The sequence below is a fragment of the Peromyscus californicus genome, unplaced genomic scaffold (genome assembly GCF_007827085.1).
Source record: "Peromyscus californicus insignis strain IS unplaced genomic scaffold, ASM782708v3 Scaffold_3__1_contigs__length_106647218, whole genome shotgun sequence".
Lineage (NCBI taxonomy): Eukaryota > Metazoa > Chordata > Mammalia > Rodentia > Cricetidae > Peromyscus > Peromyscus californicus.
The window spans coordinates 64,165,222-64,189,391 of NW_026294551.1; the positions used below are offsets into that span (position 1 = coordinate 64,165,222).

At 55.9% G+C, this 24,170-nt stretch overlaps 1 protein-coding gene across 1 annotated transcript in view; it reads left to right on the forward strand.

Annotated features, from left to right (window-relative positions):
- The window catches only part of Obscn (obscurin, cytoskeletal calmodulin and titin-interacting RhoGEF), a 141,532-nt gene that overhangs the window by 113,504 nt on the left and 3,858 nt on the right, over positions 1–24,170 (forward strand). Inside the window, exons 85-103 of the mRNA XM_052757447.1 lie at positions 1,631–1,798; positions 2,057–2,159; positions 2,507–2,636; positions 3,477–3,588; positions 15,876–15,988; positions 16,297–16,465; positions 16,598–16,676; positions 16,784–16,984; positions 17,674–17,734; positions 18,209–18,286; positions 18,567–18,739; positions 18,935–18,961; positions 19,879–20,031; positions 20,128–20,173; positions 20,536–20,613; positions 20,907–22,890; positions 23,526–23,606; positions 23,771–23,881; positions 24,000–24,167. Of these exons, the coding sequence (XP_052613407.1) occupies positions 1,631–1,798; positions 2,057–2,159; positions 2,507–2,636; positions 3,477–3,588; positions 15,876–15,988; positions 16,297–16,465; positions 16,598–16,676; positions 16,784–16,984; positions 17,674–17,734; positions 18,209–18,286; positions 18,567–18,739; positions 18,935–18,961; positions 19,879–20,031; positions 20,128–20,173; positions 20,536–20,613; positions 20,907–22,890; positions 23,526–23,606; positions 23,771–23,881; positions 24,000–24,167 (4,035 nt within the window). The remainder of the gene's footprint in view (positions 1–1,630; positions 1,799–2,056; positions 2,160–2,506; positions 2,637–3,476; positions 3,589–15,875; positions 15,989–16,296; positions 16,466–16,597; positions 16,677–16,783; positions 16,985–17,673; positions 17,735–18,208; positions 18,287–18,566; positions 18,740–18,934; positions 18,962–19,878; positions 20,032–20,127; positions 20,174–20,535; positions 20,614–20,906; positions 22,891–23,525; positions 23,607–23,770; positions 23,882–23,999; positions 24,168–24,170) is intronic.

The following is a 24,170-nucleotide window of genomic DNA, read 5'->3' on the forward strand; positions in this document are numbered from 1 at the left end:
CCTTGGACTCTTTTCCCTCCTGGGTTCTGTGCTGCCTGTCAGCCAATCTGGGAACCGACAAGGAGACTGGGCTGGGCTGGGCTGGGCAGCAGTTACTTCCTCTGCTGCCAACTTTCTACATGGAGTCCATCCCCTCTGGGGACAGCCTGCCCACAGTGGAGAGCTACAAACATACTGAGCACTCAGAAGTAGAAGGCAAGGCTGTGGTACCCAAAGGGTGCCTCCCAGTGTCTGATTGGGTGGCAAAGAGATGTGACATCTGTGTCTGGCAGAGCTGAGAAGCTGACATTCTTTCTCAAGGTCCCCACATGCTATATACAATGGATTCCAGTCCCTCTGGGTCCATGGAGACACAGTCAGAATCATTGTGATAATGTGGATGTGTTTAGTTTTACTTGTTTTGAAATATTAAGGGGTGTGGATTCTCTATGGCAAAGTACCTGCCCCTCCCCATTGCTCTCTCATGAAAGAAGCAGGCTTGCCTGAGATGTTTAGGTGGATGTTTATATGATGACTTAGCCTTCAAATATAAGTATAAATATATATATATATATATATATATATATATATATATATATATATATATATATAGAGAGAGAGAGAGAGAGAGAGAGAGAGAGAGAGAGAGAGAGAGGGTGTAGCAGCCCTGGCTGTCCTAGAACTTGCTTTGTAGACCAGGCTGGTCTCAAACTCACAGAGATCTACCTGCCTCTGCCTCTGCCTCCGCCTCCCAAGTGTTGGGATGAAGATGGGTACCACCATGCCCAGCCTAGCCTTCGAATCTTTTATCACGAGCTGTCATTTCTTTCACTACCGTTTCAGAATTTATTTCCAGCTTTCAAATGTGTTTTAAAAGGCGATGATCGAAAAGATAGGTGTCTGGCATGTTCATCCGCTGCAGGTGGCTCCAGGGTGCCTCCCTTTAGGATGAGTGGGGACAACTTGCAGGAGACACGTTTTCCCCAAACGGAGAGGGGAGGTTCTGGCTCCTCATGTCTGAGGAAAGGCACAAGGGTGTGGCCTGGGAGGGGGGACCCTCTGGACAGGCCTGGTACTGAGGTCTGAGCTGTCTGCTTGGGATGGTCTCCACTTGCTCAGGGCAAACCCTGGGTGCTTGTCTTGCTACTGGGGCTGGCTGGCTGCAGGACAGGGTCAGATGTGGAGAGAGGTAGGGCGGTTCGGGAATGGCTCATGCGGGCTTTAGGTCTTCAGGGTGGAGGCGATTGAGGGAAGGGGAGTTCACATCAAGTATGCTGGGCGTTGTCGCCATGCAAGATGCTCGGAAGAGGTGCAGCCATTGAGGAGATGGAGTGACTAAAGCCAGCAGTGCTTACTGAGCGCCTTCTCCAGTTCAGACCCTTTCGCCCCACCCTCTGTTCCTAGAATGTTGAAGTTGGACAGAGACAGATATCTGAGTCAGGGCCCTTGTGGAAAGACACTCAGAAAAAGAGACAGAGAGACAGACCGAGAGAGGGGTGGATAGAGAGAGAGGAGAGAGAGAGAGACAGACAGAGACAGAGACACAGAGACAGAGAGACAGAGACAGAGAGAAGAGGTTGCATCCAGCCTCTTATTCCCAGGCCTCAGCCTTTGGGACCTTATTCCATGAAATCCTGCCTCTGCTTTCCAGATGGGAAGCCGGTGGAGGTGGACCCACACCACATCCTCATCGAAGACCCTGATGGCTCCTGCACCCTCATCTTGGACAACCTGACGGGTGTCGACTCTGGCCAGTACATGTGTTTTGCGGCCAGTGCAGCTGGCAATGCCAGCACCTTGGGGAAGATTCTAGTACAAGGTGAGCAGAGTGGGTTGTCTGGTGTGCTGGACACCCCACCAATAGTGTGGACTCCATCCAGAGTACAGGCTGTGGTAGGGCTGGCGTGTGGGGTGGGCCTGCAGGTGGAGCAGGCCTGGGGACTTGGGGCCTCCCAGAAACTCCCAGAGGAAGGCCACTGCTGGAAGTGGGGACACCACTGTCCCCACCCCAGCACTCCCTCAGCTCCATCCCAGATATGTCTCTGTCTTTCCTGTCCCTGCCTGCCTCTGCCCACAGTGCCCCCACGGTTTGTGAACAAGGTCCGGGCCACCCCCTTTGTGGAGGGGGAGGATGCACAGATCACCTGCACTGTGGAAGGTGCCCCGTACCCTCAGATCAGGTGAGGCCTGGGCTGCAGGGGTAAGGGATGCAGCTCCTGCCAGTGGTGGGAGGGCTGGACAGCCTGACCTTCTAAGCCAGGGAGGTTGTACATGGCCACTGATCTCTGGAAAGTGGGTATCATGGGGTTGCGACTCTTGTTGGACGTAGGACCCTCTGTGGCTGGGCAGACATGGCTGGACCGTGGCTTCCAGGAAGGGAACTTAGTAGGGACACTGGATCTGGGGTAGCCTAGGAGGGGTTTTAAGCACCAGTAGCTCTGTCTGGAGGTGCCCTGAGGACCCTGAGGGTACCATGAAGATGGCTCTGGCTGGGCACTGGCTCACAGGACCTCCTGAATGGTTCCAGGTGGTACAAGGACGGTGCCCTGCTAACCCTGGGCAACAAGTACCAGATGCTGAATGAGCCCCGCAGTGGTGTCCTGGTGCTGGTGATCCGGGCAGCCAGCAAGGAGGACTTGGGACACTATGAGTGTGAGGTGAGGCATGTGTATGAGGGGCAGTAGCCATCCTCTGTGGTCTGATTAAACCCAGGTTCCACTGTGTAGGTGTAGATGCTCTAGGCCGACCAGAGGACATCAGATTGCTGTCACCCACCATCCTCATCTACCTGTCCTCTGCCCTGTAGCCTGTCCTTTCATGTTAGGCTGGGCCCTGTTATCTTGTCCCCTTTCCATTGTCCCCACCATTTCAAGATGATGCTTAGCCTGTTGGAGAGGACCTGGTGCTGACCTCTGTTGTCACTCACTAATGTAAAGATGTAGTACCGTTTACCCGGCGAGTCTGGCCTTGCCCATGCAAAGCTGACCTCCATCTCTGTGCTCTCTGTCCTCAGCTCTGAGGTGGAGACCAGTCTGGGTCCGCTGGCCTGTGTCCAGCTCTTACTAGAGCTCTTGTCTGGAAGCCAGACTCCTCTGTGTGGCTTCAGCTGTGACCCTAGGGGCACTTGCCTCCCATAAGACTTCCTGGAAGCAAGCGTACTCAAGTTAACTCTGGATTAGATAGTACAGGGGCTAGGGGCCATGCAATGACTAAAGTTAACTCCAGTTTCAGGTTCCTAATGTTCTAGTTCAAGTGCTCATCCCCTGCCCCCCACCTCCAGCTGAGCAGCCACACCCTGGCCAGAGGAGAAAGAGAGCAGTCTCCACATTAGGAATCTCTAGGGAGCCCATGGTTGGGCTAGGAGCCCTTTCCTCTGTACAAAACACACTGAGGGTCGTGGCTCACACTCACTAGACCATCAGAGCGGTTCTCGCAAGAGGGTCCAGATCCCTTGAGGAGCCTGGGTTCTCAGTGGGCCTCTGTTGTCCTTTTGGCAGTTGGTGAACCGGTTGGGCTCCACACGTGGTGGTGGAGAACTGTACATGCAGAGTCCTGCCCTGCGTGCCCGGGACCAGCACCACCGGGAACAGCTGGTGGCCGCTGTGGAAGGTAGGTTCTGTCTACCTGTGCTGTTTGTCTCAGCGACTCATGCGTTTTAAGCCCCAGGTGGGAACCTCCACTGGCCTGGAAAGAGCCTGGTGGGCCGGAAACTGTCAGCCCTCCAACCAGGAGGTGCCTCTAGGAGGAGGGGGCTAGCATCTCAGGGTGGAAAATGATGGAGGCCGAAAGCTGGGGAGGCATACAGGAGATCAGAGGAGGCAGCTGCAGGGTCACGTGTGCCCCTGTGAGGGCTGGAAGGCCATGAGCCCAGAGTGAGAGCTGGAAGTTGCCCTGGATAATGGGGATCCCACAGTCCTACTCAACCATTGTCTCTGCAGAAAAGACAGAGCTGGGCCTGCATCAGCTTGACTGGCAGTGGTCGTGGAGCCTCTGGGCAGGCAGCAGAGGGAGTGGGTGAAGGGTCCACATGAGTGCAGAAGACACACTGCTTGGAGCAGGGGCAGGTGTCAGGACATCCCATGGGGATGGGCTGCCCGTGAGAAGCACAACGCTGCAGTTCAGTGTCCTTGTCTTGGCTCAGGGTCACTCCTGGTGTACTAGTGGAGAGGGTGGGAGTGAGCTATTAAAGTCAGCCTCACTAGGGACTGGAGAGATAGCTAAATGGTTAAGAGCATTGGCTGCTCTTGCAGAGGACCTGAGTTCAGGTCCCAGTACATGGCCATGTCAGGCAGCTCACAACTGCCTCTAAATCTAGCTCCAGGGGGGTATCTGACACAATCTTATCTCTGTGAGTGTCAGCGCTCACATGTACAGTGTGTACATACTAATTATTATTAAAAACTAGATAAATACGCCTGACTAGGGACGGAAGGTGAGGTTGGTTACTCATCCTGGAAGATGTAAACAGGCCTCTGTTCACTTCAGATCATCTATAATAGACCAAAGAGATAATTCTACACGAGTCTTAGCAAACTGAAGAGTTTGTCGGGATTACTTATTAGTCCAGGTGAGGGATTACTTACAGAAACACGAATAACTCAAAGGCAGCGATGTCACTGAAGAGTCCAACCCAGCACGGGTGACTAATCCTGAAAGCACATCCCTGAGCACGTGGCCCATGCGACACACTTTGCAAGCAGCTCTGTGGGTTGACTTAGTAACAGCCTCTGTTTATACGACCCTGAGGAGGGGCCTTCCTTCCTTCCTCTGTCTTCATGAGTTTCCCTCACTGAAGGCATGTTGCAGATTGGAAGATGTAGCCACATAGTATTCCACCCCTTCCCCAGGCTCTCACATTCTTCCTGACTCCCCCCTTTTTTTTTGGAGTTCCCCTGAGCCTTGGAGGGATGGAATAGATGTCTGATTATTTTCTTCCATCCATGGCTGAGTGTGGCAGAGAAACAGTCATTTAGTTTCAGGAGGTGATGGATTATGAGTCTCGGTCACACACCCCTCACTGGAAAAAGTGAAGTTTTCCTCCATGACTGACCAAACTGACTGACCAAAGCCAACAGCTGCAGTTATGGTTGGGTGTAAACACAAATGTTTAGAAGGCAGTCTGATAGGCACATCGCGTCCAGTGAACGAAACAACAGTCGTTACCTCCACACTGGAACCACAGGCTTTTGCCCTTCCTTACTGTACCTTATGTGGCTTCCCTCTCGTGGGGCAGACGTTAAATCTGATAGGAAAGCAGATGGTTGCCCCGCAACAGTTGTGCCCATGTTGTGCTAGCAAGCACACCTTGCTTGGCATGTTAGTAGTGTAGTACACATGGCCACTCATACCTGATGATGACTGTTTGGCACTTTACCACTGGTCCAGGTAGCGCCTTCTGGCACTAGCCAGCAAAGAGGGAATTTCCATTTCAGTTCCAACCTTATTTTCCAAGTCCTGTGTTCAGAGTGTGTGACAGCTTTAGAGCAGGATCGTACCATTTAGTCCTGGTATACAGCAGTGACAACGGCCTTTATGGTTTGTAAGGCCTTGGGGGCCTCCATAGCCCACAGATGTAGAGAAGCAGCCCACCGCTGGCTCTGGAATCTTAGTCAACAGACATATGCTTCTACAGGTGTCTTCCCAGACATGTAGGTGCTTTCTTCTGAACTCCCTCACTGTTCTTCCAGATGCTTTGACAAATCTGTAAGACTCGCCTCAGGGGTCAGCATTATATGATGAGACTTTATTTTTTTTTAACAGAGGGTGGGTGGGTTCTCTGAAGGCCAGTCATCATCCATTCTAAGTATCAAGTGGTCTTGGTCAGCTAGGGGTATACTCAAAGAGAAGCATAATAGAGGGCCAGTGTCGTAGTAAAAGATCACATCACTTCTATCTGTTGCTTCGTCAAAGAGCAGTCGCAGGCACAGATGGGAGGTACTGCCTCATCTAGCCTTCCCGAATTCACAGTCATTTTTCATGAATCCCCTGCCCGCCTCACCCTGAGGTGCCGTTGCTGCTGCAGGACTCCTGTGCATCACCCTGCTTTCATGGCCTCCGCAGGATGGAGCCCAGGTTGCGTACGTCAGCACCCATTGCAGGATCCAGGCAACCGCCTCACCCCAAATGTCTTTGGTTCTTCTGGTCCCTATGCAGTCACCACTAGTGTGAGACTATCACTAGTGAGATGAAATGTCCCTATTTGTCCCAGGTATGGCACCGATGACAGATTAAAACACAGTTCTCCCCAAATCGAGATTAGTGAACCTGTGAGATTGTTGGGGTTACATATCACGGGAAGCCTGCTTCAGCAAGAGCAAGGACTCAAAAAGTTGTATCCTTAGAACTTGCAGCACAGTCTGGAGTCAGAGTCGCCACTTCCCAGAGGTTGTCACCGCTTAGGTAACTCGGGAAGCCGGCAGCGCCTTGTACATTTTGTTGACTTCTTGAGTCTTAATGAACCTCCCTCCGAGAGGGAGTGTTTCAGATTGGAGGAAGTGGCTGCATGACGAGGGTTATGACAAGACACTCTCGTGGACAGTCAGGATGGGGAGGAGCCAGCTAGTGCTGTCCTGTCTGGAAGGGGCTCCAAGACACTTGAGGGCATCACATCCCTGGGGATAGGCAAACAGAGACGGGACCAACACCAAGTGACCCACAGTTCCCATAGAAGAAGGGGTGGCATACATATCTTTTGCATACTGAAAGCTGGCACATGCTGTCCCCTGGCCACTGGAACCAGTTCCTGGCATCTAGTGGTCCTGTTTCCCAGACCTTCTCAGAACCGAGCAGGTCAGAGCCCAGCAGCTCAGCCTTGGGACCTCTGATGTCCTTCACTGTCCTCTCAAAGACACCCCCTGCTTCTTTGATGAGTTCTTGTCCCTCATAGGGTCAGAGACCCTGCACAAGCCCTTTTCTGTGACTTCTCACACCTGTTCTCTGTCTGACCACAACCTGGTCACTGAAACACCGTGCACACTTGCGTCTGCCGCCACCAGCACACTCACTTCCGGTGCACAGCCTGTCCTGTGCACATCTCCTCACTGTGCATAAGAGCATCCTGAATAGTCATTTACGTGGTTCTCGTGATGAGTCTTTTTCTGGGAGCAAGGAGGGATGGCAGCGTGGAAGGAGCAGGCCTTCAGGACTCTCTGGGATTGGATGTGTATCGACGCCTCGGGGAGGCAAGAAGGCTGGTCCTGGAAGACCCTGGAGCCAGAGTCCTGCCAACCTGCTTCCTAACTCCCACCCTGCTTCCTGTTAACCCTGCGGCTCTGCAGCCAGAGTGGTCTGACAGAACTCTGCGGGGGTGGCTGCACTCTTGCTTTGTCCTGCCTCAGGCTGGGAGCCCTGCTTTGCACAATTACAGCCTGCCTGTGGCTGCCAGTCACACGCAGGCCCGAAGCTGTTACAGTTGAGCACTGGGAACAAAGGGACCAGGAACGTAGCATCTCAGGGGTGTTGTGCCCGTGGCCCTTGAGAGCAGAAAATGGGGTCCATTAGTGAAGGTGAAGGTGTTGGAGCAGGTGGGAAACACGTTGGTCATCTGTGTACACCAAGCTCTGGGGCTGGAACCTAGATTCTCACTATGGAGTCCCTTCCCATTAGGGGAAACCTACACACACACACACACACACACACACACACACACACTTAGAAACACATACATGCCTACACACATGTGCATGTACATGTGTGTAGCATGTGTGTAACCATGCACATAATGTACACATATACATGCACACACATGTATGCATGTGTGTTCAAACATATATATGCATATGTAAGCATATATGTGCCTGTGTGCAAGACATATGTATGTATGTGCCTATATCCAAGCACATAGTAAATGCATCTGCTATACACGCAGACTCTGATGGTACTTTAACTCATGTGCACCTCAGCTGGAGAGGATAACATGCTCTGTTGCCTTCATCCGTGTGGCCTTGCAGCAAACCAGGACCATTGAGATAGTGTCCCAGGCTACACCCCTGGGCAGTTTCCCCCACAAGGTTACAAAGGAGTCTGCTGAGACGTGAGGGTACAGGCAGTCTACAGGCTGCCTACTGCCCGGCTGCCAAGCCTTTGGGGTGCATCTGAGAGCCCATCTGAGGGTACTGTAGGGGAAGAGCCCTCTTGCTGCGTAGAGCCAGAGACAATCTGGTCCCAGATGAGTCCCAGCTTGTTTCTCAGTCTAGAGTTCCACATACTAGGTGGGAGCTGCTGGTATAGGACAGAGACATGCTGGGGTTGTCTCTACTGAGAGAGGCAGGTCCCCTTCCCATCCTGAGACACTGTCTAGGGCTGTTCCTAGGACATCTGTGGCCTCCCACCAACAGCTCAGATGTACCATTTTTGGAACTCTAGGGTCCATCCTGTTTTAAGTCTTCATGATTTTTTTTGTAAAAGAGGCATCGGCCATCTTATTTTAGTCTTAGTGTGCCTGATGACTCACTGTGCTGCTCCAGCTCCATCCTCACCCCTGGCCCTGCCCGGGGCTCAGATTCTATGTCTGAGAAGTGGATCCGTGTGTGGGACAACTTCACAGGACTCTCATGACCTATGGACTGAGTAAAGAGTGAGGTTTTATGCAGAGGCAGACTCTTCACCCCAGCCCCAGCCCCTGTGGCACCCTCAGGACACTAGGTGCTTCATGTGAGATGTGAGGTTGACACCACCCACAGGGCAGGTACTGTTCCCTGTTTCGCAGATGAGGGACCCCGATCCCCCACCTGCAGAGGCCTTCCCAGGAACAGGCAGACAGGCAGGGCCAGACCATGCTCCTCCACCAAGCAGGTTGCTATGCTAGCAACACCACTCAGATAGCTCCGCCCCTCCCCGGCGCTGCTGGTCTGTAACGGTTGCTGTTCCGACTGTTTTCTTTGTAGTCACTGAGCAGGAGACAAAAGTCCCCAAGAAAACCGTCATCATGTAAGTGCAGGCGTGACTCTAATGTTCCTTTGACTGTCGTGCCCATGCATGCTACTAACCCCTCACCTTGCCAGCCTGATGCCCTTGCTGCCTGCCTGCCTGCCTGCCTGTGCCCACAACCTTCACGTACCCCATGGGTCATCGGCACCTGGCGGATTCTTGCAGGCACCTAGCCCAGCCACGTCCCCAGGTCTGTGGAACCTCTATACACCACAGCCCTCTTCTGAGGCCTCAGGGCACACACTGCAGAGTGTTCTTATTCTACACACTTCATGGCGACTCACGAGAATAGTGGCTTCCCACCGGTTGGGGAAAGCTGGCAATGAAAGCCATCTGCCTCCCTCAGTGCCCTCAAGGCAGACTTCTGCCCTTTAGTGCCCGAGAGTTTAGGGGAATGTTGGTGGCAGGGCTTCCCGCAGCCATCGATTCCCCGATTCCCATTCCATAACCTGCCCCGCCCAACACAGCATTTAAATGTGTTTAGTGCAATAGACATCCAAATCTTAAATGGGACCCGGGTTTTATTCAGTGGATCTAACCTAAATAATGCTACAATGGTAGGTAGGTATCATAGCCCTGGAGCATCTGTGTCTCCAAGACCAGCCCTTACATTTGGAAGATGGGGAAACTGAGGCTCTGGAAAGTAAGGAGGCCATCTGAGAGCTACTTCCGCCAGCTCGCCCTTTCTTCATCCTCTGGTGCTTTTAAAGCGCAAACAAAATCCTATGTATGGATTCCAGGAGCTCAGAGCATGGTGACCCCACCGGATGTGGGAGTGTGTGGGACCTGGAGAATCTGGGAAGCCTTCCACCAGGAGATGAGAGGGGGTACAGGAGACAGGGAAGCCCAGTAAGGGGAGGTCTCTTATGTGCCATGGGTGGCCGTGTTGCTGGAAAATTCTGTCTGCAGACCTTGGATGAAATCTGGGTTGTCCCTTATTGCCCTTCATCCACGTCTCTCCTTCTAAGGTGGGCTGCTCCCATGGTGCCACCCAGCCTACGCACCCCACCCTGGCCTTGGAAAGGCCCCATGCTGGAGCTTGGCAAAACCAATGGTTGCCCATATCTGCCATGTGGGGAGCAGTATTATCAGACACTTTGAGGCATCCAGACCATGGTCCCTGGTGCCAGAGGAGACCCAGTTAACCAGTATTTGTGACAGAGCCCTGGGAAAGTTCCCCGCCCTTCTATTTTTCTATCCATGCCTCTGCTGGGAGCAAGAAGCAATTGAGCCCATACTCAAAAGCTTGGAAAGTCCTAGCCAAGGCCTGCCACTCGCCCTGGTGCCCGAGTTCTGCCTCCCTCTCCTGTACCCTCGCTCCCATTTTGGAAGGTGGAACACAGACAGGGGTTGGGGCAGGTGAGAAGTCACAAGGCCTGTGGCAGCCCAGAGCAGTCCAGAGCTATGTAGCCAATTCAGGTGTCCTCCTGGGTCTGGGGAGCCCTCGCTGTTCTCATCCCTTCAACCCCAGAAAGCAGGGAGACCGGCTGCAGGTCAGAGGGAGCTGCACCCTGAGCTTGGTATTGTGCATGTGGCTGCTGCATCTGCTAGCCATCCATCCCTGTTAACTGAGGCGCTTCGGGCACTGAGAGCTGGCCAGGTACTATCCCGAGGGGACAAAGCACAAAGCCTGCTCGGGGGATGGAAAAGAGGGGTGACCTTTGCAAAAAAAGAGGGGACATTTGCAAAGCACACCTCACTTGGTGGTAGGAGGTACTAGGACTCTTGTTTGAGATCCCATACCGAAGTCTGAGGCTGACCACTGGATCTTTGTGCTTTGTTTCTTTGGCTTTCTTAGCTGGGATTGTACAAGTTGGGCTCAAGTGCATGTGTAGGAGTTTGTGCTGTCTTATCCCCTGCTCACTCACTCACACATGCACTAACTTGGGCTCTGGCATATGCTGATGGCATTATGCTGGGTGAAGCCGTGGGTCTCTGTGCCCATCTCTTCTTGGGCCCTCTCCCTCTACCAGAGAAGAGACCATCACCACCGTGGTGAAGAGTCCCCGTGGCCGACGCCAGTCCCCCAGCAAGTCTCCCTCCCGTTCTCCCTCCCGCCGCTCTGCCAGTCCACTGAGGCCAGGGCTGTTGGCCCCCGAGATGCTGTACCCACCAGGGACCAGCCCGTCCCGGAGGCTCGAGGTAGAAGCAAGCAGGAAGGCCCCGGTGCCTGCACTGTATGTGACAGAGGCTGAAGCCCTCGCTCCAGCCTCGCAGCCCAAGTGGTTAGAGGTTGAGGAAACCATTGAAGTCCGCGTGAAGAAGACCGGGTCACGGGGTGCATCTCCTGTCCGAGAGATGCCCAGCAGTGGAGAGGGCATCGTCTTCACACTGCCTAGTGGGGTCGCTGGCAGGGACCCAAATGCCAACAACTCCAACAACAAGAGTGTGTCACGGGAAGCCCGGACCCGCAGCCCCGCTGTAGTCCATGTTGGTGAACCCCTTGTCTTCCGTGTGGACTCAATGGGCAATGTGGACTGGGCAACTGCTAGCCCTGAGCCAAAGGAGGTTGGAGCCTCCCAGGAGGAAGAGAACTTTGCAAGGGAGGAAGGAGGCAGCGACAGAGAAGAGAATATCTCCCTAATAGAAGAACCCCAAGACATGGGCAGCCTTCAGGGCCGTGACCCTAAAATCCTTACGCACAATGGCAGAGTGCTAACATTGGCTGACCTGGAAGACTACGTACCCCAGGAAGGAGAGACCTTTGGCTGCAGGGACCCCACCCCCAGCACCCCTGATGAACCTCCCTGTGAAGTCTCTGTGCTCCAGAGAGAGATCAGAGAGCCCACTGTGGGGCAACCTGTCCTGCTCAACGTGGGGCGTCCTCCAGTCCCCGGTGCCATACCCAGCTTCTTCGGGTCAGGGCCCCAAGTCCACAGCCCCGAGGGTGTCTCCTTCCTCTTGCGTGAGGACTGGACAGGGCCAGTAAGTGCCACCCCTTGGACAAGCTCCTTCCGTGCCCACGTCCAGAGTTCTGTAGATGGCGGCCAGAATAGCTTCAAGACAGAGGTTTCTACCCAGACGGTCAGCTTTGGGACCGTAGGAGAGACAGTCACTTTGCATATTAACCCTGAAGGGGGAGAGGCCCCAGGCCCCTCCCAGAGTTGATGCCACACCCTGGGGACACAACCTGGGGACAACCAGGTAAGGTGAGTGGCCCAGAGCCTTGGGCCCTGCTAGGTACCAGCACCTACCCTGGAACCCACAGCTTACCTCGGGGACCTCTTACCCTCTGCTCTTCTCCAGTCTGGGATGGAGTCCTCCTTGCTTTCCTGCCCGGTCCTTCCTACCTCACTGGACGTGTGCTTTGCCAGGAAGATGAAGAAGTTCCTGTAGTGTTGGAATATGCCGATGTCACTTCAGAAGAGCTCTGGCCAGGAGCAGTTCAGAGACTCCAACTTTGGACTCCATCCCTCAGGCCTTCTGTGGGGCTCTGAAAACAAGATGTGGACTTGGGCATTTGCCCTGAGACACATCCCATTGAGGGTCTTCCCTAGGGTTGCATCCAAGGCCTGTGTTGACCTGCTACCAGCTCTGCAGATCGTCAGGGCCACTTCTGTGGTGGACACGGGCTGTGGGGTGAGGGAAAATCCCAGGCCATGGCCCTGATGAGAACAATAAAGCAAATCCCAGACCCTCCTCTCTGCTTCTTCTTGCTTGTTCTGCTGGAAGTTTAGGGTCCCTCCTCTTGTAAACACCTGCTAGACCTACTCTCATTTTTTCCAAGGTCACATCTCAGGTCATATAGGACTCCTAGGGTGGTTGGCTACCTGTGTCCATGCCTGCCTTGAGGTCCATGGGTAGAGTAGGATCGAGAATGAATCTTTCCTTGACAGTGTCTATGGGGCTGGTCTTTGAGACTCACACTGTGACCAGGGCAGGCATCATGGTCACTTTTGGCCTGTGGGAATCTGAGTAGGCCTTCCTAAGCCATGGATAGTTGAGGCCATTGTAGGTCAAATGGGGGGTCATGAGTGAGATTGGGTGACCCATGTGTCCTAAAGTTCTCAACATATAGGAGTCGATTCCATCGTCTTCAGAGGAGACGACCTACGATCCTAGCACTTGTCTGTGAGGGCCAGGAGACCTCTAGCCCTGAGGCCCATTCTAAGGATGCTGCCTGCCTCTTGGAGTTGGGAAGAGGGTCTGGGTGCCTGTCCAGCCTGGGTCTGGGGTATCAGAGATGCCTCATCCGCAAGCACTGAGGAGGATCTGGGTGAGGAGAAGGCTATGGGCAGGGGCTTGCTGGCAAAGGAGTGGTCAGCAGTCCTGGGGCATGCGTGTGGAACCCTCACGTGGGTAAGCAGGTCTGAAAGGTACAGGGGAGAGAACATGAGCCACACCCAGGAGAGGGTTAGAGGAGTACTGGGGTTGCTCACTAGGAACTGGTAAGGACACAGGCTTGGGCTGGGCTCAGACCACTTAGGTGGGGGAGGCAGAAAGCCGTCAGCCACATGGGGTGAGGCCTGAGCGCCCTGGGAGGTGAAATACTGCACGGCTTCCTGAACGCTCAATCCTATGGTTCCCCTGACCCTTAATATGTGCCGATCTGTCTAAGGTTTAGAGTCTAGAGCCAGCCTTGAGGGGAGCCAGGCTGAGATGGAAGGTGTGTGGGGCTGGAGGCACACTGAAGATGGAGGCTTTCTGAGGGAGATGTACATTCCCTTTAGCTTCGAGGAGGGTGGCCCTGGGTGTACATGGCTCTGGTGGAAGAAACGGTGGCCCTGTCCCTGGGCTCAGAGTTTCTCACCGTGCCGTGCCGTATCCTCCTGGGCCTTGCAAAGCCAGGAACAGCAGGCTGCAGGATAGGTGTGAGAAGGCAGTCTCTGAGAACGGGGTGGGGTGGGGGGGTGGGGGGTGGGGGTGGGGGGGTGGGCACTCAGAGCCCATGCCTGGGATTTCAGTCCCCAGGCCAGACTTACCTTGTGTTCCCATTCTCCTGTCCACAGACACCTCTGTGGAGGACTCAGTCCACCCTACCCAGGACGGAGCTGACCAAGATGCCACTTCTGTCCTTTGGAGACTGCTGAGCTCAGAAGCCCTGAGCCCCTCCCCGGGGGATTTCCCCCACACCAGACAAAGTGAGCCACCTGCATTTGAAGAGGCTACTCCCCAGATCCCACGCATGCCAGCCTCAGGTATACCTGGTGAGGCCCAGCAGGGAGCTGACTCCAAAGACTTCTCCTCTCCCCAACCCTGCCTTTGCTAACCCCACCCCATCCTTGGCCATGTGATCCAAGGGATCACCCCGATTGCCCACTTTATGGATAAAAACTTGCAGAGCCCTGGGGCACCTTGGGATCTTTATGACCTCATGTGCCATCATGTACTTTGCCTGGTCAAGGCCCAACCTTAACTTGACTTCAGTTTTCCTGTCAACTGGGTCCACCCAGTTCACCTATGCATGTACCGGGACCTGGAGGTGCCCACTCCTATACCTAGAGACTCAGTTTCCCCAAATGTGCCATCTGTCCACTTAGTTTGTCCCAAGTTCCTCTTTTCTAACATAGTGTGGTGTGTCTTATCTCGTCAAGGAGTGAAATATCCTCTGCAGGGCCCCACACTGCCACCTGTGTCCTGTTCTCATGGAATGCCAGCCTGGCTGGATGCACAGGTCCGGGTGGGCAGAGCTGCTGCCTCCCCATGGCAGCCTGGCTGGTGGGCTAGGACCTTGTCACCTTGGTAGGGAACCGGGGGACCCTGATGTCTGGCTTCACTGGGACAGCCAGTGTACGTCACTAGGTTGTGGGGGCCGGGACTCACTGTGGGGGCCTGGTTCCTACTCAGGGCTCTAGCCTTGGAGCTGCTTTTGACTTTGCAATCCACCCCACACTGGCCACACGGGGGACTCATGCTTGTTAAAGAATGTCCTTCCGGCCCCAGCCTAGATTCAACTCACTAGGCTCCCTGTCTTCTTCCAGCTGACCCACCAGAGGTCTCACAGCCTGGCATGCACAAAGGCGTGGAGCAGGAGACGACAACAACTTCTGGGGCCCAGGGACGGACTGTACCTATTCGGTAACTTCTTGAGCCAGATAGGTCATGTGTGGAACTGCCCCCCAAAGGGACATCCTGGGTTGGCAGTGTAGGGCCCACCTCCTCTGGCTTCATGGTCTTGAAGAGTTAGCAGGGTAGACTTGGAGCTCTCCAGCACACTTCTTACAGACTCCAGCCCAAGCTGGTGGGCAGGGGAGGGAAGAGGGACCCACTCTAGAGCCTTAGGTCTTGGGAAGAAGCCTGGGGCCTCTGTCCATACATCTAACCCCACAAAGAGGGACATTAGGGTCACCCTCCCACCCTGAGGCACAGCTACCCGGGAGGTACAGAGTCAGGGTGCTTCACTGAGTGGAGACCACACCCTGTCTTGACTCCAGGGTGGAGGGAACAGCCTGGCCAGGTGCAGGCGCTGGACCGCTGCTCTTGGATGTGCACAGCCAAGTCATCATGGAGACCACACAGAGGACCTATGTGTACCAAGCTCCTGACACAAGTTCCGCAAGTATGGAAGTGGGCCAGCCGGATGGGGGTGCGCCCATGCCAGGTGCCAGGGGCATTTCTCCGAGGGCCTGGTTAAGTCACATGGCATGCCTCAGCCCGCGTTCCCCCACCCCTTCTTTCTGGGGCGCCCCCTTTGAGGCCGGCAGCAGCAGATGTGGCGCCTCCAGGTTGGATACGTGAGAGAGCCTTTCTGCATTCTGCCTGCTTGGGCTTGACTGTCCATGTGATTGCTTGGGCAGCTGAAATTAAAGCAGGCAAAACAGCGGCTGGAATGAAGGAAGCTCTTTGCAGCCACCAGATGCCTAGGCCGTGAGGGTGGGGTCACTGTCAGCAGGGAAAGGAGGTGGGCTTCTGGTCCAAGGGACATAGACCAAGGTTTTACCGAGCACAGATGTACATGGTGGACTGTGCACCCAGGGCTCTACAGCCTGAGGGTCCCCACACACGGCTTCTCTTCCCACTTCTCCCAGGGGCCCCATCCATGCAGGTCACGATTGAGGATGTCCAAGTCCAAGCAGGTGACACGGCACAGTTCGACGCTGTCATCGAAGGCAGCCCACCACCCACAGTGACCTGGTACAAGGTAGGAGCAGGTCCAGGCAGCAGGGGGAGGAGACAGGCTTCAGGAGCTGGAGGGCATGGGTGCATGTGTACATGGGACCATGTGGGAGTATGAGGCTCATGCACCCCACCATCCAATCTGCAACCCCCACTCCATGGCCCCACCCTGCAGTCCTATCCTGTACCTTCCCATCCCACTTCTGGCCTGCACCTGGGGCTGGGCATACAGCAGGTGTTGGAAGCACTGCTCCAGGAAGGGCGTGTGGGTCCAGGTGCAAGTATTTCCCAGGATAGGCTGATGGTAGCCCAGGCTGCCTCCTGTGTGTCCAGGACAGCAACCAGCTGATGAGCAGCGACAGGCTGAGCCAGCGGCAGGATGGGACTACATATTCCTTGGTGCTGACTGATGTGGCTCCACATGATGCTGGCGTCTACACATGCCTTGCCCATAATGCAGGTGGACAGGTGCTCTGCAAGGCGGAACTGCTGGTCCATGGGGGTGAGTTGGCTGGCTCCTCCCAGGTCCTGGGCAGGGTATGGGGACCAGGGAGCAGTCCCTGTCGTTGCATGGGAGAACAGTGGAGCCAGGGCTGTCGTAGCTGCCTATACTGTACATATCCTGTGACTGTAGGGGACAAGCTAGACTCAGAAAAGCCAGTATATCGGAGAAAACTGCATTCCTTCTATGAAGTTCAAGAAGAGATTGGGAGGTATGGCTTCCTCACCTTCCCCACAACTCCAGTCCTCCCCAGGGACTCCTCCTCCCCCTTCAGCATGCCGCCTCACCATGGTTCCCTCTCTCCCTCTTCACCCCCAGGGGTGTGTTTGGTTTTGTGAAAAGAGTTCAGCACAAAGGAAACAAGATGTCCTGTGCTGCCAAGTTCATCCCCCTGCGGAGCAAAACTCGGGCCCAGGCGTACCAGGAACGAGACATCTTGGCTACACTCAGCCACCCGCTGGTCACTGGGCTCCTGGACCAATTTGAGACACGGAAGACTCTCATCCTTATCTTGGAGCTGTATCCTGCACCTGGACTCCAGGGGAGAATTCAAGAGACATTGGGTCCCAGGCTAGGGTTGGAGTTACCGAGTGTGGGGTGCCTAGACTTGGGTGTTACAGTGACAACCACTAGCCCCACATCTGAGCATTTCTGTTCCTGATGCTGTGTGTGACAACAGCTCCTGATCCTACAGTTCACAGTGGCATGATTTGGGGAGGGGGGAACACCATAGTTGTGGGCGGGGTCCCTCTCACAGGTGTCCTCTTGGATACTGGAGAAGATTTTCCCATCCCAGCTCCTCCAGGTCTCTGTCACGCTCATGGAGCCTTGTTTGAGGGTCTTTGTACTGCACGGTCTGGCTGCCCTGTCACTCCTGAAGCTGTGTCTTAGGATCCTGGGGAAGGGGTGCTTGGTGTGGGCTCTGTGCAGAGATGAAAGGACGCCACAGTTCTAATATGCTATTGACCAACAGCCTGTCACCAGGTCTTTCTGAAGACTCCTTCTCAGGGATGGTAACCATCTGGGATGGGAGTGTGTATGTGTGTGTGTGGGGGGGGTGACTCCATTCCACCCTCCTTCATCTGAGTACCAGCACCCCTAGATCTGGGTTACAGGAGCCTCAGGTCCTGGACACCTCTCTGTGAGCATAGGTGCCCAGGAGTCAGGTGGATTTCAACCAGGTACAGCTTTTCCTTGACCAAGCCCAGGTGCTCATCTGAGGAGCTGCTGGATCGCCTCTTCAAGAAGGGTGTTGTGACTGAGGCTGAGGTGATCTTTATCCTCTCCTTGTCCGACTGGGGCCCTAGGGTCAGGGCCTACACCCCTGGTCCCCAGACACAGTCTCTCTTGACCTAAGCCCCTTATAGTTTCCAGAGTACCCAGGCATGTCCAGTCCTCTCCTACCCCTCCTGACCATATCTCTCCAGCTGTGGTAGTGATACCTGCTCCTCCCTGATTTGAACAGGCTGCTGCTTCCTGCCTGCTCAGGCTCAGCCTATCTTTGGGACCCCGCCCCGCCCCAGACCTGGGGCTCACAGATTCTTGAAAGACTTTGCCAGTCATCCATCCCGTGGGGCCCGAATTGAGGGGGGGAAGGCTTGACTATGGGAGTAAGCTGGAACGGAACAGAGGAGGAGGCTGGGGCTGGCCCCTCACCCGAGCCAGGCCTCCAGGAGGTACCTGAGCCAGCCAGCCTCTTGGGGGCTGGTCCCCGGCTGAACTAGGCTTTTTTTTTAACCACAGGTCAAGGTCTACATCCAGCAGCTGGTGGAAGGACTGCACTATTTGCACAGCCATGGCGTCCTCCACCTGGACATAAAGGTACTGACCCCACGGTACCTCCAGCACTCAGGGTGGGGACAGGTGGGAGCCTGCCTGTGCTTGGGTTCCACTGAGCGTGGAGAACTCGCTGCATCCTAGCCCTCAGGTAGGGTTTGGATCTGATGGAGTAGAAGATGTGACGCCCAGTCTGACTCCCCACTGCCCTTTACTAGCTCCAAGGACTCTTCAGTGCCTCCCCCCCACACATAGGCCCAGAGAGATAGGAGTCACCTCTCTCATGACACGTAGCCCTCAACAACCTCCCAACTCTGCCTGACAGCCCCCCAACATCCTGATGGTGCACCCAGCTCGGGAAGACATTAAGATCTGTGACTTTGGCTTTGCCCAAAAAATCACCCCCTCAGAGCCACAGTACAGCAAGTTCGGCGCGCCCGAGTTCGTGTCTCCAGAGATCATTGAGCAGAGTCCTGTGAGCGAGGGCTCGGACATCTGGTGAGTGGACGGACCACCAGGAGGGCTGTGGTTCCGGAACCTCCTGTCCTCTGTCTGTCTGGCCGCTGAGGCTCCTCTGAGGCTCTGCCACCTCCTCCAGCCCCAGGCTTCTCTAACCCCCACACGCACACCCCTTGCCTGAGGGCCAGGCCTGGTTTGACTCACAGTGTGTGGTGCTTTCTTTCATTCTTGCAGGGCCGTGGGTGTCATCTCCTACCTCAGGTAAGCAGACCCTGCCCTGTCACCTCTTCCAAGCTGATCACTCCATGTAGGCCACACACACTGCTGGCCACCCCCTAGATCAGCCCCGAGATGCAGCAGGCAGCTATTTTGAGACCAGGCAGTAGGCCGGCCCTGATAAAACGTTTTAACACTTCTCACTAACACCCAGTTGTCACGTGACAGAGCTTGGCCACTTCCCTGCAGGTCTGGGGGCTTGTCCATGGGACACTCATAGTGGCCATTGCTGCCCTGAAGGTGATAGTGGTATGGCCTGAGCTTGGATCTCCTCTGCAGGCTGAACCTTGATTTCTACCTTGGTAAATGCTGGTTCCTACTCTAAAACAACCTTGAATCCCATTCCATTCTGAACCTGAAGTTCTGCCTCAGATCAAGGCTGGTGCCACCTCAAACTGACCTTGGATACCTGTATCAGCTTGAACCCAAATCCCTCCCTCACATTACGGCTCTCTCCATATCCCAAGCTGAACCTCTCCCTCTGTCCTGTTTCGGACACGAGTCCCCATGTCAGGATAAGGGCAAGTGACCACCCCAGGATGAGCCTTTATCTCTACCTAGGTTAGAGCCAAGATATCACCTTAGGCTTATCTCATATCCCCGCTTCCAGCCGAGTCTCTATTTCTTCTATAGGACAAGTCCTAACCCCCACCTCAGGCTTAGGTACTCCTGTGGGCTGATTCTTCCTTGATCTCTAGCTCAGCCGGAGCCTGGATGCACATCCTAGTCTGAGCTCTGATAACCACTCCAGGCTTTGCCGGGATCCCTGCTCCAGGCTAATCCTGGATAGCTCTGGTCCAGCCTGAGACATCGGCTGGACTCCTCAGGTCTAGATGAGTGTAGCGCACATCCCGTCAGGGAACTGTCTCTGAGAGTCAGCCTCAGCACATCCCTGCTTTCAGCCTGACCTGCTCATCCCCATTTGCTGGAGAGAGTGACCGTGCCACCCTGCTGAATGTTCTGGAGGGCCGGGTATCTTGGAGTAGTCCCATGGCTGCCCATCTGAGTGAGGATGCCAAGGACTTTATCAAGGCCACACTGCAGAAGACCCCCAGGTGCGTGCACACCTGTCCCTCCCCTGCCCAAGCTCCAGTCACCCTGTGGTAGGGCCACCTGACTGACTAACCCACCTGCTTTCCTTCTTCCTCCAGGGCCCGGCCTAGTACTTCCCAGTGCCTTGCCCACCCCTGGTTCCTGGTAAGTCGGCCCAGCTTGGGCTCAACTCACTGCTCTGCAGAAAGGGAAACAAAGGCCAAGACGTCTCATCAGCATGGACTGCTCTGGCCTGTTGTCCCTAGTTCAGAGGACATCAGTCCCTTCATATTGGTCAGGGGGTCCTGGAGCCCCCGACAAGAATTGCTAGGTAGTCAGCAACAAAGGGTTCCTCCTGCCTCCACGGGCTTCTGGGTAAGGGATTTGCCCTCAGCCTGCCTGAGAGGAGGAGACTGAAGCCTTCCGTGGAGGCCAGTCTGCCGCCTCTGCCCTTCTGGGCCTGCATCCCCGGAGGGCCCCCGCCGTGGCACCAGGGTCTCTTGTCACCACAGCCCCTCCCTTTGCAGAAATCCATGCCTGCTGAGGAGGCCCACTTCATCAACACCAAGCAGCTCAAGTTCCTTCTTGCTCGAAGCCGCTGGCAGGTGGGTCCCCCTTTCCCAGGAGAGAGGTGCTGAGGCCAGGGAAGGGAACCCGACTCTAGCTGTGTGCCCAACTTGGGCCAGGAGCACAGGGGCCAGGCTGGCCTGTTCCGTGCTTCTGGGTCCCCAGGAGTGCACCCGGTGGTGGGGCGGAACAACAGAGCACCAGGTGCAGAAGACTCAGATGTCCTGGGTAATCCCTCTGGGCCCCCAGGGAGAATAGAGGCAGTGGGCACCCCACCCTCTGCCATGACTAGCCATGTCCAATGGGTGCCCCCCTCTGTCCTCATTTCCAGCGCTCCCTGATGAGCTACAAGTCTATCCTGGTGATGCGCTCCATCCCTGAGCTGCTCCAGGGTCCTCCAGACAGTCCGTCCCTAGGCGTGGCCCGGCACCTCCGAGGGGAAGCCAGTGGCTCCTCTAGCTCTTCGTCTTCCTCAGACAACGAGCTTGCCCCGTTCGCCAGGGCTAAGTCGCTGCCGCCTTCCCCTGTGACTCACTCTCCGCTGCTGCATCCTCGGGGCTTCCTGCGGCCCTCAGCCAGCCTCCCAGAGGAGACAGAAGCCAGCATGCCCACCGCTGATGCAGCCCCGCCAGCATCCCCCCAGGGGGCTGGGCCTCCGGCAAGCCCGGGTTGTGTGCCCCGGCACAGCGTTATCAGCAGCTTGTTCTACCAGCAAGCTGGTGAGGGGTCAGAGCGCGGGAGCAAAACCTCCGGGGCCAAGCGGCACCCCGCTCGGAGGCGGCACCTGCTGAAGGGCGGGTACATCGCAAGGGCCCTACCGGGACTTCGAGAACCACTGATGGAGCACAGTGTGTTGGAGGAGGAGGAGGCCGCCAGGGAGGAGCAGGCCGCTCTCATGACCAAGACACCCTCCTTTGAGACTGCCCTGAGACTACCTGGTTCCAGTGCCCGAGAGGTCCCAGGCCGAAGCCGCTCCCTGGACCACAACCCACCAGACACCGCCAGCCGCTCTCCTGAGGAATGCGAGGGGCAAGACCTATTCCCACCCTCCTCTGGGGTGACTCGTGAAGCCACTGCCAAAGACATGGGGCACTCAAAGGGGTCCTTGCAGGAGTCTGTCCCCTGTTCACCTGCTAGTGGTGACTCGGGGCCTGCTAAGCAAGAGGGATCGTCCCAGGACAGCTGTCGAGGGAAACCTGCCCCTTCCTGCCACTCTGGTTCTGGCTCCCAGGAGGGCTGCGGCTCTCCATCATCACAGTCGCTTGGCTCTTTACCTCCACAGTCATCCAAGAAGGACCTCTTGACGCCCTGTAGCCCCTTCCTCACAGGACAGCCTCAGGCAGCCCCATTCCCAACCCAAGCAAGCCCCCTTCCCGGTTCTAAGAAGGAGCCTGGGGATAGCTCTCTATGCGGCAGGCCCTGTCCCAGTCCCTCTAATTCCTCAGGGCCAGCCTCCCAAGTAGGTGCCTCCCTGGATACTGAAGACTTGTCTGAAGCTAGAGACACATGTGACTTCACACCCCCGCTGCAGCGGCCTCAGGAGCAGGCCACCACCCGGAAGTTCTCCCTGGAATCCCGTGGCGGCTATGCAGGGGTGTCAGGCTACGGCACCTTTGCCTTTGGTGGGGACGCAGGGGGCATGCTAGGGCAGGGTCCTCTTTGGGCCAGGATGGCCTGGGCTGTGTCCCAGTCCTCAGAAGAGCAGGATGAAGCTGTGACTGAGAGCCCTCAACCTCTAGACAGCTCAGGGCCCATGGCTAAGGCCGGCGGGGTTTCCCTAAGGACCTCTCCGAGCTTCCCCCCATGGGAGGAAGTCGAGCAGGTTTCCCTGGTACAGATCCGGGATCTGTCCGGTGATGCAGAAGCAGCTGACACTATCTCCTTGGACATTTCTGAGGTAGATCCGGCCTACCTCAACCTCTCTGATCTATATGACATCAAGTATCTCCCCTTTGAGTTCATGATCTTCAGGAGGGTCCCCAAACCTGTAGAACCTCCAGAGTCACCCGGCTCTGAAACCGAGGCCGGGCAAGGGCTGGCAGAGTTCCTAGAGGAGGCTGCGTGGCCCTGGCCAGGAGAGCTGGGCCTGGGTGCTGGCTTGGAAATTACAGAGGAGTCAGAGGAGCCAGGGGACCTGGAAGCACTTCTGGGAGAGGCTGCCATGGGCAGGAAGCGCAAGTGGTCCCCCTCCCATGGCCTCTTCCCATTCCCCAGGAGGTGCCTGACAGGGGAGGAGCCCGTGGAGCTGGGGCTGCGCCAGAGGGTGAAGGCTTCCATGGCTCACATCTCCAGGATCCTGAAGGGCAAGCCGGAAGGTGACCTCCCCCAACATCTGGCATGTCCACATGTCCCTTGTTCTGCACCCGGGGGGCTACCTCGTCCTCTTGTGCCCTCTCAAGTCCAGCTGGCCTCCTCTCCCTGTTCTATGCTATCCACACCATCTGGCCTGACCCCACAGGTCTTGGCTCAAATCCTAGGGTCCCCTCTGCAGCCCTGACACCCCTCCTTACTGGGTATCTGAGACCATCCCTGACACATAACAGCTGCAGGGACTTGGAGCCAGCAGCAGGGTCAGACCTTTGGGGAGAGAGAGGGCCCATGGGTCAGTTCACCAGACCCCAGATCTCGGGCCCAGGAATCCCTCCAAACTCGGACCCTCTGACATGGCCCTCAGTGACCACAGGTCCCCTTCATCTTCAGAGCCTCCATGGCGTCTGATTTTCCTAACCCCAGGCCCAGCACCCACCCACCCACCCCTCAGGCATCTATCTATGTCCTGTGCTCAGGCCTGTGTCCTGACAGCCTGTTGCTGAGGGTATTACCAAGCTTTGTTCTGGTTTCCTGCATTCTCCCTAAGGCCCTGTCCTTTCCCCTGGCAGATTTCCTAGGGTGAAGAAGCTGGTGCTGTCCTGCTTCACCCCCTGAGCTCCTGGCCCTCTTTCTTCCGTAGGTCCTGAGAAGGAGGAGCCCCCCAGGAAGAAGGCAGGCTTAGCTTCTTTCCGGCTGTCAGGCCTGAAGGGCAGGGACCAAGGTAAGCAGGGATCACAACAGTGAGAGTCCAGTGCGGAGTTCTGGTGTAGAGGTCTAAGCAGTTTTGGAAGGCTTCCGTCGAAGCTGAGGGCAGGGTCCGGCCTGGGCTCTCTGGTCAGGAAGTCTCCTCTCAAGGCTCATCTTATTCCCCCCCCCCCCCCCCAGCGCCATCCTTCCTAAGAGAGCTCTCGGATGAGACTGTGGTCCTGGGCCAGTCAGTGACACTGGCCTGCCAGGTGTTGGCCCAACCCACTGCCCAGGCCACCTGGAGCAAAGGTAAGGAGCTGTCCCAGAGTCTGGATGCTGGATTGGCGTGGACAAGCAGCAGCCGCGGTCCCAGCAGGATGCTGTGGCTGTCCTGGGGGAAACCAAGGCCGGCTTTGTCTTGTCACAGATGGGGCCCTCCTGGGGAGCAGCGGCCACCTCCTCATCTCTTCCACCCTGAAGAACTTCCAGCTGCTGACCATCCTGGTGGTGACAGAGGAGGATCTGGGCACATACACCTGCCGTGTGAGCAATCCGCTGGGGACGGCAGTCACGACAGGCGTCCTCCGGAAAGCAGGTG